At 35.2% G+C, this 15,551-nt stretch overlaps 1 protein-coding gene across 1 annotated transcript in view; it reads right to left on the bottom strand.

Moving 5' to 3' along the window:
- Positions 1-14,571, bottom strand: part of LOC125683065 (nuclear receptor subfamily 1 group D member 2-like) — a 17,296-nt gene extending 2,725 nt beyond the window's left edge. Inside the window, exons 1-6 of the mRNA XM_048923779.2 lie at positions 14,305-14,571; positions 13,350-13,568; positions 11,275-11,419; positions 5,182-5,753; positions 4,713-4,941; positions 2,842-3,066 (exon numbers count right to left, since the gene is read on the bottom strand). Coding sequence (XP_048779736.2) covers positions 2,842-3,066; positions 4,713-4,941; positions 5,182-5,753; positions 11,275-11,419; positions 13,350-13,550 — 1,372 coding nt within the window. The 5' untranslated portion in view covers positions 13,551-13,568; positions 14,305-14,571. The remainder of the gene's footprint in view (positions 1-2,841; positions 3,067-4,712; positions 4,942-5,181; positions 5,754-11,274; positions 11,420-13,349; positions 13,569-14,304) is intronic.
- Positions 14,572-15,551: the final 980 nt, after the last annotated feature.

The following is a 15,551-nucleotide window of genomic DNA, read 5'->3' as shown; positions in this document are numbered from 1 at the left end:
GGAGTAATGGAATGATTCTAATGAGGCCAAGTCAAAACTATTATGTAACTTGGGATTTTAACACCTGTTCTCCAGAAAAGTGCCCATTTCTGTCCGAATGTTGTTGCTAGTGTTTTAGAAAATACAGGTGGAAATATTTTGAAATTGTATGAATTTTGGATAATAAGGAGCGCATCGTGTCAGCTTAAACACAAAAAAAAAAGAATGAAAAATAAAACTTTTTGAAATAACATTCATTTGATGAATACACCTAACATCTATCGAAATCATTGTGTCACTCAATAGCATATCTTAAAAACTTAAACATTTGATATCTAAAAATATCTAATTGATATTATTTTTATTAGTTTAAAATCACAACATATAACATGCATTTTTAACTCTAAAATTTTTTAAGAAATCTTTTAATTGTTGTGCATAAGTATTAGATATTTGCTATCAAAAAAATTATCATATTCAGTAAGCTACAATACACCACCTTATATAGCACACCTGTATACAGAGCCTGGTAAGTTTTTAAGGATGTAATCTACATTCCTTTCAGTGTTATGTCTTATGGTTTTATAAAGTTTATTGATCATCATAATCAAAAAGACATTAGATTCATGGACCAAGTAGAGGTAACAGCCAGTTGAATTTACTGTGTATAGCTGTATATTCAGTCATTGCATTGTTGTTTATTTTGTCTGTACTTAACATTTTGTAATCTATGTTCCCACTTTTTTCAATTTCAATTAAAATGCACTAATACTTCATGTACGTTACACATTAAAGTAAAAATATTCTCTTTAATGGCCTTCACCACGGGCATTCTCTTTGTGAACAGGAATGACATTATACATTGACTTGACATTCCAATCCTGCTGGTTGCAGTAACAGGAGTTTTGAGATATAAGAAAATGAAAAGGAGCATTACAACACCCTTCCACAATCAGTAATCCACAAGATTCTTTACTTTCTTGTCAGTAATCCACAAGATTCTTTACTTTCTTGTCAGTAATCCACAAGATTCTTTACTTTCTTGTCAGCAATCCACAAGATTCTTTACTTTCTTGCAAAATTTATTTGCTAGTTGACAGTTATTCAGTTCTTACAGTTTGCAATTTTTATACAAAATATTCTTGTCATGTAATTTATGTTACTATGTAGGATATCATTTGATATTTTTTTTATGTTACTGAATTGATTTTGTTACAAAATGTCTGATCTTAGATTCCTGATATACTAACCTTACAAAAGAACAATTTGCTCTTTCTAGACATGAAAGCAGATGAATTTATGAGAAATAAATCAGCTTTGAAATAAGTTTCTGCTAAACAAAGTATCGTCTAATGTGTTTGGTGTAATATAAATTTGCGTTGTATAAATATGTGTTACACTAGACCTCGTGTAGTGACAATAAAAACAAGAGGCCACATCGCTCACCTGAGTCACCTTGGCCCATATTTAAAGATTTTCCCCAACATATTCACAGGTAAAACTTTTATCCCTATTGTGGCCCCACTCTACCCCCAGGGGTCATGATTTTAAACACTTAAATCTGCACTATGTCTGGAAGCTTTTATATTATGGCCCCACTCTACCCCCAGGAACCATGATTTTGACAAACTTCAATCTGCACTATGTCAGGAAACTTTCATGTAAATATAAAATTTTCTGGTCCAGTGGTTCTCGAGAAGATTTTCCCTATATATTTCTATGTAAAACTTTGATCTCCTACTGTGGCCCCATCCTAACCCAGGGGCCATGATTTGAACAAACTTAAATCTGCTCTATGTAAGGAAGCTTTCATGTAAATTTGTGCTGTCCTGGACAGGTGGTTCTTGAGAAGAATTTTTTTTAAAGATTTTTCCAATATATTTACATGTAAATATTTGATCCCCTCTTATGGCCCCACCCTACCCCCGGGGACCATGGTTTTAACAAAATTGAATCTGCACTATGTCAGGAAACTTTCATATGAATTTCAGTTCTTTTGACCCAGTGGTTCTTGAGAAGATCTTTAAATGACCCCAAACTAATTTTGTATTTTTTTGATTATCTCCCCTTTCAAGGGAGCATGGTCCTTCACTTGAACAAACTTGAAAGCCCTTTACACAAGGATGCTTTTTGCCAAGTTTGGTTGAAATTGGCCCAGAGGTTATGTCGAAAATGTGAAAAGTTTACAGATGGACAGATGACGGACAATAGGTGATCAGAAAAGCTCACTTGAGCTTTCAGCTCAGGTGACTGCGAGGTGAGCTAAAAAGAGGAGCAGATCGAGGAGCTGGTTGTTCATCAGATTGGCAGTTCTTGATTTTCCCTGTATACTGACTGATACCCTGTTTGAGCTGCACCTTAGATCCAGATGTTATATAGATTGAATAAACTTGAATCTTCATTATAATTTAAAACTTTTCATTCAAATTTCAGATCTTCTGCTCTAAGGATTTTTTATAACAGTTTATCAATGAATTTTGAAATATCAAGGGTCCCATGTAAAACATGATATTCAAAGTTTTATGTATCATGTAGAAACTTAAAAAGTTAAATGTTTAACTAAATTTATCCTTCGGTATATACATACATACAAACATACATACATAAATACCAAGGATAACCCATGAAAGCTCGAAAGTTTATTTCCAATGGGGTCCTTTGATGCATGGATGTTTGCACTAGGGGGTTATTTATGTGGGAGGAAACCCACATGTCCGAGCAGACGACCACCATACCCTCTCACATACAACCACTGCCGGTCACGGGGATTGAACTCGGGTTGCGGCAGTGAGAAGCGAGAGTGCTAGCTCTGCGCTACCCAGACACCTTCCAACTTTATGATAAAACTTATGTGTATGATACCTTGAAATGTCAGGCAAATTCCAAGCATTAACGCATGCTCCTGGGGACTCAGATATAGTCTTTGTATCTCTGCGCAGAACTCTGACCATCGTTTTATAGTCTCCAGAGGTGTGTGGGGGCAGCATTCACTCATTGGCAGCAGTTTCCCAGTGTAACTTAACACCATCTCCTTGTCCATATCTATCGCACGATAATCCACGATCATGCTAAAGTCAAAATTGGCAGCTAGAAAGAAGAGTAAGGTACATGTATGTTTAATAGTACATAAGGAATATTTTGTTATTTTCCAAATTGTGTTTACATGTTAGACATTTGTGATCAGAATAAAGCGACAACGATGGAGAGGATCTAGTGGTGCGTGATTGAGTTAATTGGAGTTACTTATATCACATTAAATACAATATTTATTTTGTTATTCAATCCTACTTTAATAGTGACATCCTCAAATATATTTGATCCCACATCCCTAATCATAGTTGCCAACTAACCCAATTTTGTCGGGTTATAAACACCGATTTTTCGACCCGTATCCCCGATTATTTTTTATGACCCGGCTGCTCTTACCTTTCACCCGATTTCCGGGTTTGGTTGTGATAATTAGTTCGCATGTGTAATTTCCAGTTTGCAACACAAGCTTGGATCTACGTAAACAGTGCTGATGGCCATGTACATTACAGATACGTTATCAAAGCAGGTGTTAACAATTATCTGAGAGTTGTTTTGACAAATAGGGGATTAAACTCCTAATGTAGAATGGTTTCCACCAGAAAGAGATCCTTGTCAGGGCCAATGGACACACCAACAAAAACAAAAAGATCGATACTTATGTTCCTACCAACAAATCTGGGAAAACAGCTTTTCATGGGTAAAAAAAAGTTATTGAGGACAGCGTAAAGCTAATTGTGCATTGTTTAACTTGCACTTGTCTATTAGGTCTGGAGCCAAAAATAATCTGACAAAACATGCCAAAATTCAAAATCAGGAAAAAAATACTCTATAGTCATCTAATCACTGTCATATAGAGAAAATACACACTGAATTCAGATCCGAGCTAAACAACGAAACCGTAGATGCCCTCTTATCATGTAAATTTAATCAATCTGTGTCCTGCCTTGTATATTGTCCATCTTCATCAGTCTTCAAAAATTCAAAATGTACCACTATTAGTTACAGTGCTTCTCTTCAGTATAATAGTACACATAAAATAGTTGTAAATATTTTTTAAATATAAACACTTATAATACATGTAATCCTAATAAATATGTCATGAATGCCATTACGCATTATGACCAGATTTTTTGCTTTCCAAAGAGGGTCATGACCCTCTTTTTACATGTTGGAGGTTGGCAACTATGCCTAAAACACCTCCATCATTGAGTGCAGTATCCTGATAGGTAGCTAAAGTTGAACCCAAATGTGTCCACAATCATAGTATGTATTCTCACAAGAAAGATGAGATCTCTGCACAGCAGTTGTTTTTATGTCAAAGGTACATGTACATAAAGCGCTCTTCAGCTTGGAAGGTAAATAAACTAATGGGTTTTTTTTTATGTCCGTTGCTTCTGATGACAGTAAAATGTTTTAAGATAACACTACGATGCTGATCAATTCTCATGTTTGGGAACTCCAAGTCAGCGAAAATATAATCCTCTAAATTTATTTGCATACTTATTAGCTAGAAAATCGCTGATTTTTAAACCAGCATAAAAATATATTCAGGACACTTTTATTATTCAAGCACATGGTATGTGTCATATACATATTGAATTTCTATAAATGATATTTGTCCTCTAAATTTTAAAACATCAAAGTATAGTTGTACATGTACCCCCATTTTACTTTGGACTTCCATCTCCATCTTTTATTCTTACCTTTTAATAAAGCAGCTTGGTCCTTTGGAGGCAGGGATGTGAAGCCAATAATACCATGACTGAACTTGACATACTCGTTGAACATTTTGTTCATCTCCGTTCGCCCTAAGCTGTAGAGTTCTATCCTACCATCCACATCAATCTGGGTCTTTCTATATATCTCTCTGTATTCTTCTATTGACAAATACTGCATCTTCCCAAACAGCCTCACCTTTTCTTCATATTGTTCCTTAAATCAGAAAACATTGAACACTGCTATCAAGTTCAATATACAAAATAATATTGTAACATTACAAAAACTAAGACAGTGTGTCATTTATATATTCTCTGTCTGGTTTACTTCAATTTAACCATTCATCCACAGACACAACAAACTATAAAAATGATTGACCTGATCTTTGTCTACCTGTCCTTTATTTACAATTACATATAAATTACATGGTATACCTCCTCATTTATCTGTACTTACAACTCCATGTGTAAAAATGTCTTTGAGTTCCTCGTCTGTCAGGGACTTTGTGAATGGTTGGAGATAATGATAACCAGTCATCAGCTGGTTTACAATCTGGTTACCTTCTTCGCAATCAAACAACTGGTTCAGGGGTCCACCGGGTGAAGGCATCTGACTAACATCTAACAATTCAACTACGCTACTGAGATATTCTGCAGAATTAGGAGTGATTACTGAAAAAGACGATGGAGAGGAAAGAGACGATGCAGAGGAGTTTTCTGATTGGCTGTATGGTGATCCTTTACTGCCATCTGAAGATGTCTCCACCTCTAAATATCTGTCATCTGCAAACAGGATTGGATCCTCAATCAATTGTAAATCTTGAGGAATATCCAAGGCATCCAAGTTTTGGGGAATATTTAAACTTTCTGAAGTGTTTACTAGGAACTCGGTAAATGATGGACACCCAGTGTCCTTGAAATGGGGAGTCAAGGACAGTCGCTGGGCAGTTTCTGTTGAGGCATTCAGTTTCTTGACCTCCATTATGACATTGGTTCTCTCTGCTGTAGAGTAGCGACCTATTCGAATACCTGTAAAAATACCACTCAAAATCATACATTGTATGTCTATAGAGAAATACTGATTCTTTCAAGATCACGAATGCAGAATTTCCTCCATGAGAAGTTATTTTAAAAGTGCTATTCCACGTAAGAATCAAGCAATATTGAATTTCCGCACAACATCCAATGTTACGAAAATGGGCCAAACTTTAAGGAAAAAATCAGTTGGGTGTAAATTCTATAATAAGAGGCCCAAAAGCCTTATCGGTCACCTGAGTACTAGTGAAAAATTATCACTTCTCCTAGGGGCTATGAAATCTAGAAAACATTTCCTGTTCTGAATATCTAAGCTAAATTTTAACATTCAGCAAAAGTATGAAACAAGATGTATTCTTACAACTGCAATGCCCTAATAAGTGCATACCTGAACATGAAAGGCTTCACATAATATAACAGGTGTATTAACATTAAAAGATATGACTAATTTGGACCTATCCTAGAGTCAAAACCCTGGGTTGTGAAATTCACCATTTTTTGTACATCTTTTTAAGTGTTTTACACATAAACACTATGTACCAAGTTTGGCCCTGCCCTGGGGTCAGAACCCCCAGAACCCCAGCTACCCCAGGGATCACGAAATTTACAATTTTGGTAAAAGTCTTCCTGCTCTACATCACTATGCATTTAGTTTTTCTTTCCCGTGTGTGGTTCTTGAGAAAACGATTTTTGAAAATTGGTTAATTTTGGGCAGTTTTTACTCCGCCCCTAGGGTCCCAGGGGTGCTGGAGTCCTGAAATTTACAATTTTGGTTCCCCTTGTCCCAATGATGCTTTATACTAAATTTGAAAAGAATTGGAATGGCAGTTATCAAGAAGAAGTTAAAAATGTACAATTGTTAACGCACAAAACACAACACACCACGAGGGACGACAACCAATACGCATTTTGCAAGTTGTCCAATAGTTCTTTCCCTTTGTGGAACTCTTATGCACAGTGAGACCAAAAACATACTTTCGTCCACACGAGGTGGGTACAAATGCTCATTGCTGCTTTCATATATTGCCTAAAGGCCAATTATCAGACATCATGCAACGGCCAAAAGTGCAGGGACACACAATATAAGTAAGTTCATGAGTATTTAATAATAAAGTAGCTCAAACAAAAATCGATAACCACCATCTTTCTTTGATTAAAATATCACTTGTGTAGAAGAGGAAATGAAAAATAATTTCTTATTTAATTTAATGGCCTAATTCAAACAAATATAATTTTTGATATGGTCAGTTTAATGTATACCAACGGCTGATATAAACAAAATTTACACTTTTATAACTTATCCTTATTTACATAACCAGTCTATAATATATGTATACATCTTGTACCCACCCAAGTGTTCGACAGAATACTGAACGTACCTCCATCACAGAAGAGCTAATATCTCGGAAGTTGCGTATTGCAATAGGTCACCTGAGTTTACTCAGGTGACCTAAAAATGTCTATTGTTCCCACATTTAATAACTGACCATTTTGGCCCCACCCTGATACCAAAACCCCTATGATCATCAAATTTACAATTTTGGTAAAGGACTACCTTTCTTTCTAAATATCTATTTACTTTCAATTTAGTATCAATAGCACTAAAGAAGATGTTATTTAAGTGTTTTACACATAAACACTATATAACAAATTTGGCCCCACCCTGGGGTCAGAACCCCCTACTCCGGGATCATGAAATTTACAATTTTGGTAGAAGCCTTCCTGCTCTACATCACTATGCATTTGCTGGAGTCATGAAATTTACAATTTATGTCCCCCTTGTCCCAAAGATGCTTCATACAAAATTTGAAAAGAATGGGACTGGTAGTTATCAAGAAGTTAAATATGTTCAATTGTTAACACATGACGGACAACGAACGATGACGGACAACAACCAATTGCAATAGGTCAACTGAGATTACTCAGGTGACCTAAAAATCTGTTTATTTTGATCTTGAATCACTCGGTTTAACTTACATGGCAGAAAACAAATAGAAAGATTCGAAAAGCTTTCAACTTTGACATCAACTAATTCATTCCTCGGAAATGACATATAGAGGCATTGTTAACGGAATAATCTTGTTCATAATGGTGGACATCAATTGTATTTCACATAATTTCTCTTCCAAACCTTAGATTTTGTCCATATTTAGATTACAAGAGGAAAAGAATTCCGATGGTAAATATGAATGTCATAGGTATCATATTCATTATTTTATACAATTAAATTCAAATTTTTTGTTATCAAAATATAAACAGTAGAGTTTAAATGAATAACAAAAATCAATATTTGTATATTTGGGACTACTATCCTATTCATATTTAAATATCCATTGACGTCGACATATGTAAAATATTCTCCTAAGGGCTATTCCAGAAATAAATACATGGGGGGGTCGGGAGGCACCTTTTGTATATACCAAGCACCCATAAAAAAAAATAAAAAATTACCCCATGACCCATCAAATTAATAAACTCATTTTACAATGACCCATCTAATAAAAAAAAAAACTAACCAGACCCACCACAAAAATATTTTTGAAAATGAAAACGGTACAAATCTCGCGAGGTTTTCGGGACAAACATTCTAGTCAATGACGCGGTAATGCCGGTGCGACATTGTATCACAGTAGTTCTGAAGAAACGATGTCACATCAACAATCAAAGGCATCTATGGCGGGAATGTTGGAAAGATTGGGAGTCCAAACGATGCTATTATCATGAAATGGGTATGGATATGTTTTTCCACGAATCGTTCGTCTTCTAATGGAGCCCGCGCCCGGAGGCCTCTATCACCATCACACCGACTGATAAATATAACGCATCGGTACCCTCGTATAAATCAACTAAGGTTTGCCTATTTTTATTAGAAAACGGAATACCTATTGGTTTCAAAATATTCCCAAAATCGATGCACTGTAAACTGTAATAATCTACAGAACAGAGTTCGCCGCCATCATGTCCAAAGGGACCCTACGCGCCTCTAATTTGAAGAGTGCCGTAATGGAAAGTTATGCGCTGCAAAGAGCGACAACTTGAATAGTTCTATGTTACTTCCGATCTCCGATTTCGAAAGCAGCATTTCGAAAGCACGTTTTCAATTTTCCCTCCGACGTTTTGTAACCAACACGACAAGAGCGACAATAAAAATATTCTGAAAACTCAACACCCACGTGGCACAAAATAAAACAATAGAAACTACTCACTACCCATAATAAATATTTTTTTAACAGTCCAACCACGGACCAATTAAAATATGAAAAAATACGACCACCCACACAAAAAAATATCGTTTCCCGCCCGACCCCCCCATTTGATCATTTCTGGAACAGCCCTAATATTACCTTGTACCGGTTCTAGACCACCAGAGCATTGTTACCATGTGTACGTGTGTGATTATAGCAATGTCATTATATACTGTATCACTGGACATTAAACTGTCCATTGTTTTATATCTATATGTTAAGCTCAAATGACATGGAAATGTACTTAAAATTTTGAGTTGAAAATTTACATACAGAAGATTTATTAATTCTTTAATTCTTTCAGCCTGAGATGCATGCCTCAAAGCAAGTCTCAATATTTAATGCCTTATTGGGTCTCATTTCCGGAAACGTTTTGTTTAAAAGACCAAAAAGTAAATGAATAAATAATGATGATGATGATGATAATAATATAAAGCAATTGTCGCTGAATCAGGGATTTTTTTTTATTTTTCCATTTAATAGCATAGCATTCAGATTCTGGTTACCTTGTTATTATAACAACAATAGATTTATTGATCAGTTTCTTATTACATGTACAATTGTAACAAGAGGTACTGTGAGCAATGCTCACTAAGAATACCCCCCGCTTACCCCAATCTCCCAAAGGGTGTTGGTAATAGGTATAAACTACTTCTTTTCTGAGTGTAAAAAACAAATGGCATGACAAACCAAACCATATTGCTACTTCGATGTCCAGTGCGTGTGACCTTTGACCTTTTCACCCCAAAATCGATAGGGAACATCTTCATCCCATGGGTAGTCCATATGTATGATATGGTGACTGTAGGTGGAAAGGATAACGCTTTAGAGCCCGGAAACCATATTGCTACTTCAATGTCCAGTGTGCTTGACCTTTGACCTTTTGACCCCAAAATCGATAGGGAACATCTTCATCCCATGGGTAGTCCTATGTATGATATGGTGACTGTAGGTGGAAAGGATAACGCTTTAGAGCCCGGAAACCATATTGCTACTTCGATGTCCAGTGCGCTTGACCTTTGAACCTTTGACCCCAAAATCGATAGGGAACATCTTCATCCCATGGGTGGTCCATATATATGATATGGTGACGGTAGGTGGAAAGGATAATGCTTTAGAGCCTGGAAACCATATTGCTACTTCGATGTCCAGTGCGCTTGACCTTTGACCTTTTGACCCCAAAATCGATAGGGAACATCTTCATCCCATGAGTAGTCCATATATATGATATGGTGACGGTAGGTGGAAAGGATAATGCTTTAGAGCCCGGAAACCATTGCGTCTACAGACGGACGGACGGACAGACAGACGGACAACCCGATTCCAGTATACCCCCCCACAACAAGTTGTGGGGGGTATAATAACATTTTTCACATCTAGGGAAAAAGAATTTTGCTAATATCAACAATTCAATAAATTAGTTAGTGATACTGATATCGAAAAGTTGACTAAATATTAATCCAGAATTTTTGTCTTCACACAGTGTAAATCTAATGTTACTTTACATGTAAAGTTGTGAACAAACAAAAAAGTAGAATTACAAATGATGACTTTCACATACTGTGATGCTGAGAGATGATGAATTTCACATACTGTGATGCTGAGAGATGTTTCCCTTTTAAAAGATTAATCAGATTTTGTGTCAAGCCTTTTTATAAAAGGAAAGTGATACCAAGTGAACATTAATGTCGTTTGCAGATAGCTTTAATACAGAAATGCAACAACTTCTCTTTTCTATCATGACATTTTAATGACACAATGTTGTACAGTTTCCAGCACTGTATTAACTTGCATACAGGTATCAGACATGCGACCGAATGTTTGACCATTAAATTTCCATTAAATTTCCATTTGAATAATCGAGATTTATAATTCATTTGTGAATATATTCAAACAGTCTTTTGCACTGTAATATACAGCTTTGAATTTGGTTATTTTCATGGAATTTCCTTGCATGTGCAAATCTGTTTTACATCTACATTCATGGTTTTTATGCCATGCATGCATTGTATATACAGGTTAGGGCTAAGATATATTCACTGCAGTTTTAACTTCACAGATCTAACCAACAGTGAATTATGGCTAAGATATATTCACCGCAGTTTTAACTTCACAGATCTAACCAACAGTGAAAATGAAATTGCAGTGAAAATAAAGCTGTATATAAGGTTTAGGGTGAGCTTTGACTAGAATTCCATGATAGCCACCCAAACAAAGATATAAGCTCTATATAAAGACTTAACTACATGTACATATGAACTATTTTGTACCTTCTTTTGACATTCCTATGTCTTGACATTTTTTCAGGCGACATGCGGAACAATTCAGGCCTTTCTGTTGTTCATCTATCACACAGTCACCACCCTTGTCACATTTAAATGGTGTTTTTCGTTGTAAACATCGTCTGAAGAAAGCCTAAACAAATATAAAGAATTCTTGCAATAAAAAAAATCACTTAGATCTATTCTTTCCTTTTATAACTCATTTGTTTATTCATACAAAGCATTCAACAAATAAGGTTTAACAAGCATCCTGTTAGTTATAGACCCCTACTAACAGAAAAATATTTTGATGAAACTTCATGCATTATTTCTGCAAGCATTTCCTTAAAAAAAGTGTGGAAAACTGAGTTTTTGCATTTTGCAAAAAAAATAAACAGACCAGAACACAAAATTTGAACTTGAGTTGTAACTTTTCATGGTAAAACAAAGCACCAAATATCAAATGAATATCTGCAAGCATTAATAGACAAAAAAGTGTGCATTTTAACTAAGTATATATGTAATTTTCTTCATCCAAGGGTCATAACTCAGCTAAAAAAATCAATATTTTGAACTTAATCTGTAGCTTGTCATAGTAAATTAAAGCAATGTATCAAATATCAAATGAATATCTGTAAGAAATAAGCACGGAAAACTGATTTGCCAGACAGAAGGACGAAGTGCAAATCTAAAGTCCCCTTCGGTAAATTTCGCCCACATATATAATTACATTATGTATAAATGTACTGTGGCAGACACTACATATTCTAAACCATGTATCCATTAAGTCTGTTACCTTACTTCAAATGAAACAAGAGGCCCACATCACTCACCTGAGTTACCTTGACCCATATCTGAAGACTTTCCATATATATTTGCAAGTGAAACCTTAGTCCCTATTGTGGCCCCAACCTACCCCTAGAGGCCATGATTTTTACAAACTTGAATCTGCACTATGTCAGAAAGTTTTCATGTAAATGTTAACTTCTCTGGCCCAATGATTCTTGAGAAGAAGATTTTTAAAGATTTTCCCTATATATTTGTATGTAAAGCTTTGATCCCCTATTGTGACCCCATCTTACCAACAGGGTAGGGTCCATGATTTGAGCAAACTTGAATCTGCATTAAGTCAGGAAGCTTTTATGTAAATGTAAACTTTCCTGGCCCAGTGATTCTGAAGATTTTTAATTACTTTTCCATTATATTTCTATGTAAAACTTTGATCTCCTATTGAGGCCCCAACCTACCCCCGGGGGCCATGATTTGAACAAACTTGAATCTGCAATATGTCAAGAAGTTTCATGTAAATTTCAGCTCTTCTGGCCCAGTGGTTCTTAAGAAGAAATTTTTTAAATGACCCTACCCTAATTTTGCATTTTTGTGATTATCTCCCCTTTGAAGGGGACATGGCCCTTCATTTGAACAAACTTGAAAGCCCTTCATCCAGGGATGCTTTGAATCAAGTTTGGTTGAAATTGACCCAGTGGTTTTGGAGAAGAAGATGAAAATGTGAAAAGTTTTAAGGGATTTTTTTAGGGTCTGTGGGGGTAAAAATAAGGCCCCATTCCCAATGCTAAAAAGCAGGTATTTTTCCCAATTTCTGCTTTAAAATTCCCAAACAATGAAAGCAAATAAAAGCAGGTATCCATATTGTTCACAAATCTTCACGGATTAATATTTTTGCTTCAAAATTGTTAAGTATTAAATCTAATTTTTTTTTACCAGAGCTGTTTATCTAAATGTGGTAAACTTTGACCAAAATGCTAGTCAGAAGGAGTCCAATTATTCCTGAATGTACTGGTTTGGTTTTCTCCCTACTTCTTTTATCCATGGAACATTTTTCCCAATTTCAAGCAAATGTCGCTATTTTTCCCAATTCAATTGGAAAGGCCCAGGCCCTTGAAATCAAGACCTTAAAAAAAAACCTGAGTTTACAACAACAACGACGATGACGACAGACAACGGACAAATTTTGATCAGCCTTCAGCTCAGGCTAATAAAAAAGCATGGATATAAAAATGCAAAATTTTATTTTCCAACATTGTCAAACCAGTGGTATCATATTTCCAACAAAAATTGATTACCTTACAGGCTTCACAGCTGTACACTCCAAAGTGTATTCCCGATGCTCTCTTTCCACATATACGACAGAAGGGAAGCTCCAGGGGCTCTGATGTAGGAATATACTTTTCCCTTTTCTTGCCCTTTACGTCTTTACGTTTAATTCCATTTGAAAGTTTTTTGTCCTGCAAACTTTCTGCATTTGATTCAACTTCAAGCATCATTTGCACTTTTCATATATTCTGAAAACATGTTATATTAGTGTAAAACAAATATTGATTCTTAAGTGTGTGTGTAGTAATGTGCAATGTGAGAGAGAGAGAGTTTAAAATCATTATTGTTTAGAATATTTTTACACTGCATGTGCACATCAATAAATTGCTTACAATTTTTTCAACTCCTATTTTGCTCAGATCTCAATCATTTAAATTTCCTTGATCAGTGACAGTGTTGATTTTTTCAAAAGCACTATCCTGGTCAATGACTCATAATCATGCATTTAAGAAAATGAAAGACAATAAATGACATTCATGATCGACAAAATATTCAGGTACAATCTTTTTGAATAAAAAAATTTAATTTTAAAAAACTGTAAAACAATCGTTTAGGCCTAATGTCTTCGGGTTCACTTTTGAAAAAAAAAAAAATATGGGGGAGGGGGGGCGGGGGCATGTTCATGGTGGAACCAGGGATTTTTTTTTGCGTGTTAAATACATGTTGCGTTATTAAAACCAAACACTGTATCCTTTTTTCATTCGGTATGAACCACAATGCGTTCAAAGAAGTTTCAACTAACTGAGCTTGCACATTATGATTATCTCGTCGCGCCTGGATCTGGATATAGCATGTATAGCTAGGTATTTTGCAATTCATTTGTTTAGTATATTTTATAGTGTGCTAGGCCTAACCTATATGAAGAACATCCCAGAGAGGATATTCGTAGTTTTTTACAATAATTCGTGATGTAAGGTAACTCACCTTTGCTTTAGTATTTAGTGACTTATCAGTTGTCAAATTAAAGACACATCATGTCATCCAACTCGTTCGTGATTGATCAAGGAATGTAAACATTGACGCTCATGCGCCGGAACTCGGTGGGCGGTAAATCTAGTACTGCCGACTCCCGACTCCCGATGGTCCCGGATTGCGATGTTTTATAGATAATATTAAAACCGGCGAACAGAATTACTTCATACTTCTCGGGAATAATCTTTATGTCCAAATTGATTCACACAATTAAAAAAAACCAAAAATAATAAGTATAAATTCTTAAACTTGAAATGTCACCTACTCAAAAGCAATCTCTCACCAGAGGGCGTATTACGCTGCGCTACAACACTAGTTATTAGTGGAGCGTAGCGGGAACGATAACTCTGGGTAGAGATTAACTCAAAAGCGGTAAATCTAGTACAATCGGATCACGCGCTCGTCCTTTTCCGTAACCAGTTACGGAAAGAGCCGGGTAGTTACGATTGAATCTAGTACAGTGTAATAAATACAAAAACCGAAAACGGACACTTTTCATTCAATACATAAATTTTATAAAGATACTTTAAAAAAAACTTTCTAAAAAAAACCGATGTTGAATAAATCTTTATGTTTAACTGGAAGTATTTCTTCTTTTTCATAGTTTTAATGATTCCAAAATATACATGTAATGTAGGCCTATATATAGTATACTGCCTACTGCCGACTCCTGATGATCCTTGTTTGTGATCGATGATTTATAGATAATATCAAAACCGACGAACAGAACTTCATTCTTTTCGGGAACAATCCTTACGTCCAAATTGATCCACACAATAAAAAAAATAATATATATAAATTCTTAAACTTGAAAATGCCTACTCAAAAGTGGTCATTTATAACCAATTTTCCACTTCGGATGAAAGTGAAAACCTTTACACAGCAAATTAGTTTAATTACCATCTAATGCACTGCAAGCCGCATTGCCTTTAAATTTTGAACGAAAAAAGTCTAGGTGTAAATTAAAATTTCCGGGTTAATGGGGACAAATCAATAAAAAAAAAAGACATTTCGAAATTCCAAGTGGGTGTTCTATTATTTAAGACAAAATCCATTAACAATTTTTTTTTTCTAATTATTATATATTTGTATCTAAAATCATATATTTTTAGTATATTTTCTAAAATCAGGTTTGAATTTTCTTTCTTCCCCAGCCAAACAATATCTAATAAGAAATTTAAAGGACCAATTTTACATGT

Source organism: Ostrea edulis, chromosome 6 (genome assembly GCF_947568905.1).
Source record: "Ostrea edulis chromosome 6, xbOstEdul1.1, whole genome shotgun sequence".
In the NCBI taxonomy this organism is placed as follows: domain Eukaryota; kingdom Metazoa; phylum Mollusca; class Bivalvia; order Ostreida; family Ostreidae; genus Ostrea; species Ostrea edulis.
Note: the sequence above shows the minus strand (reverse complement) of the source record. Positions and strands in the feature narration are given on the sequence as shown.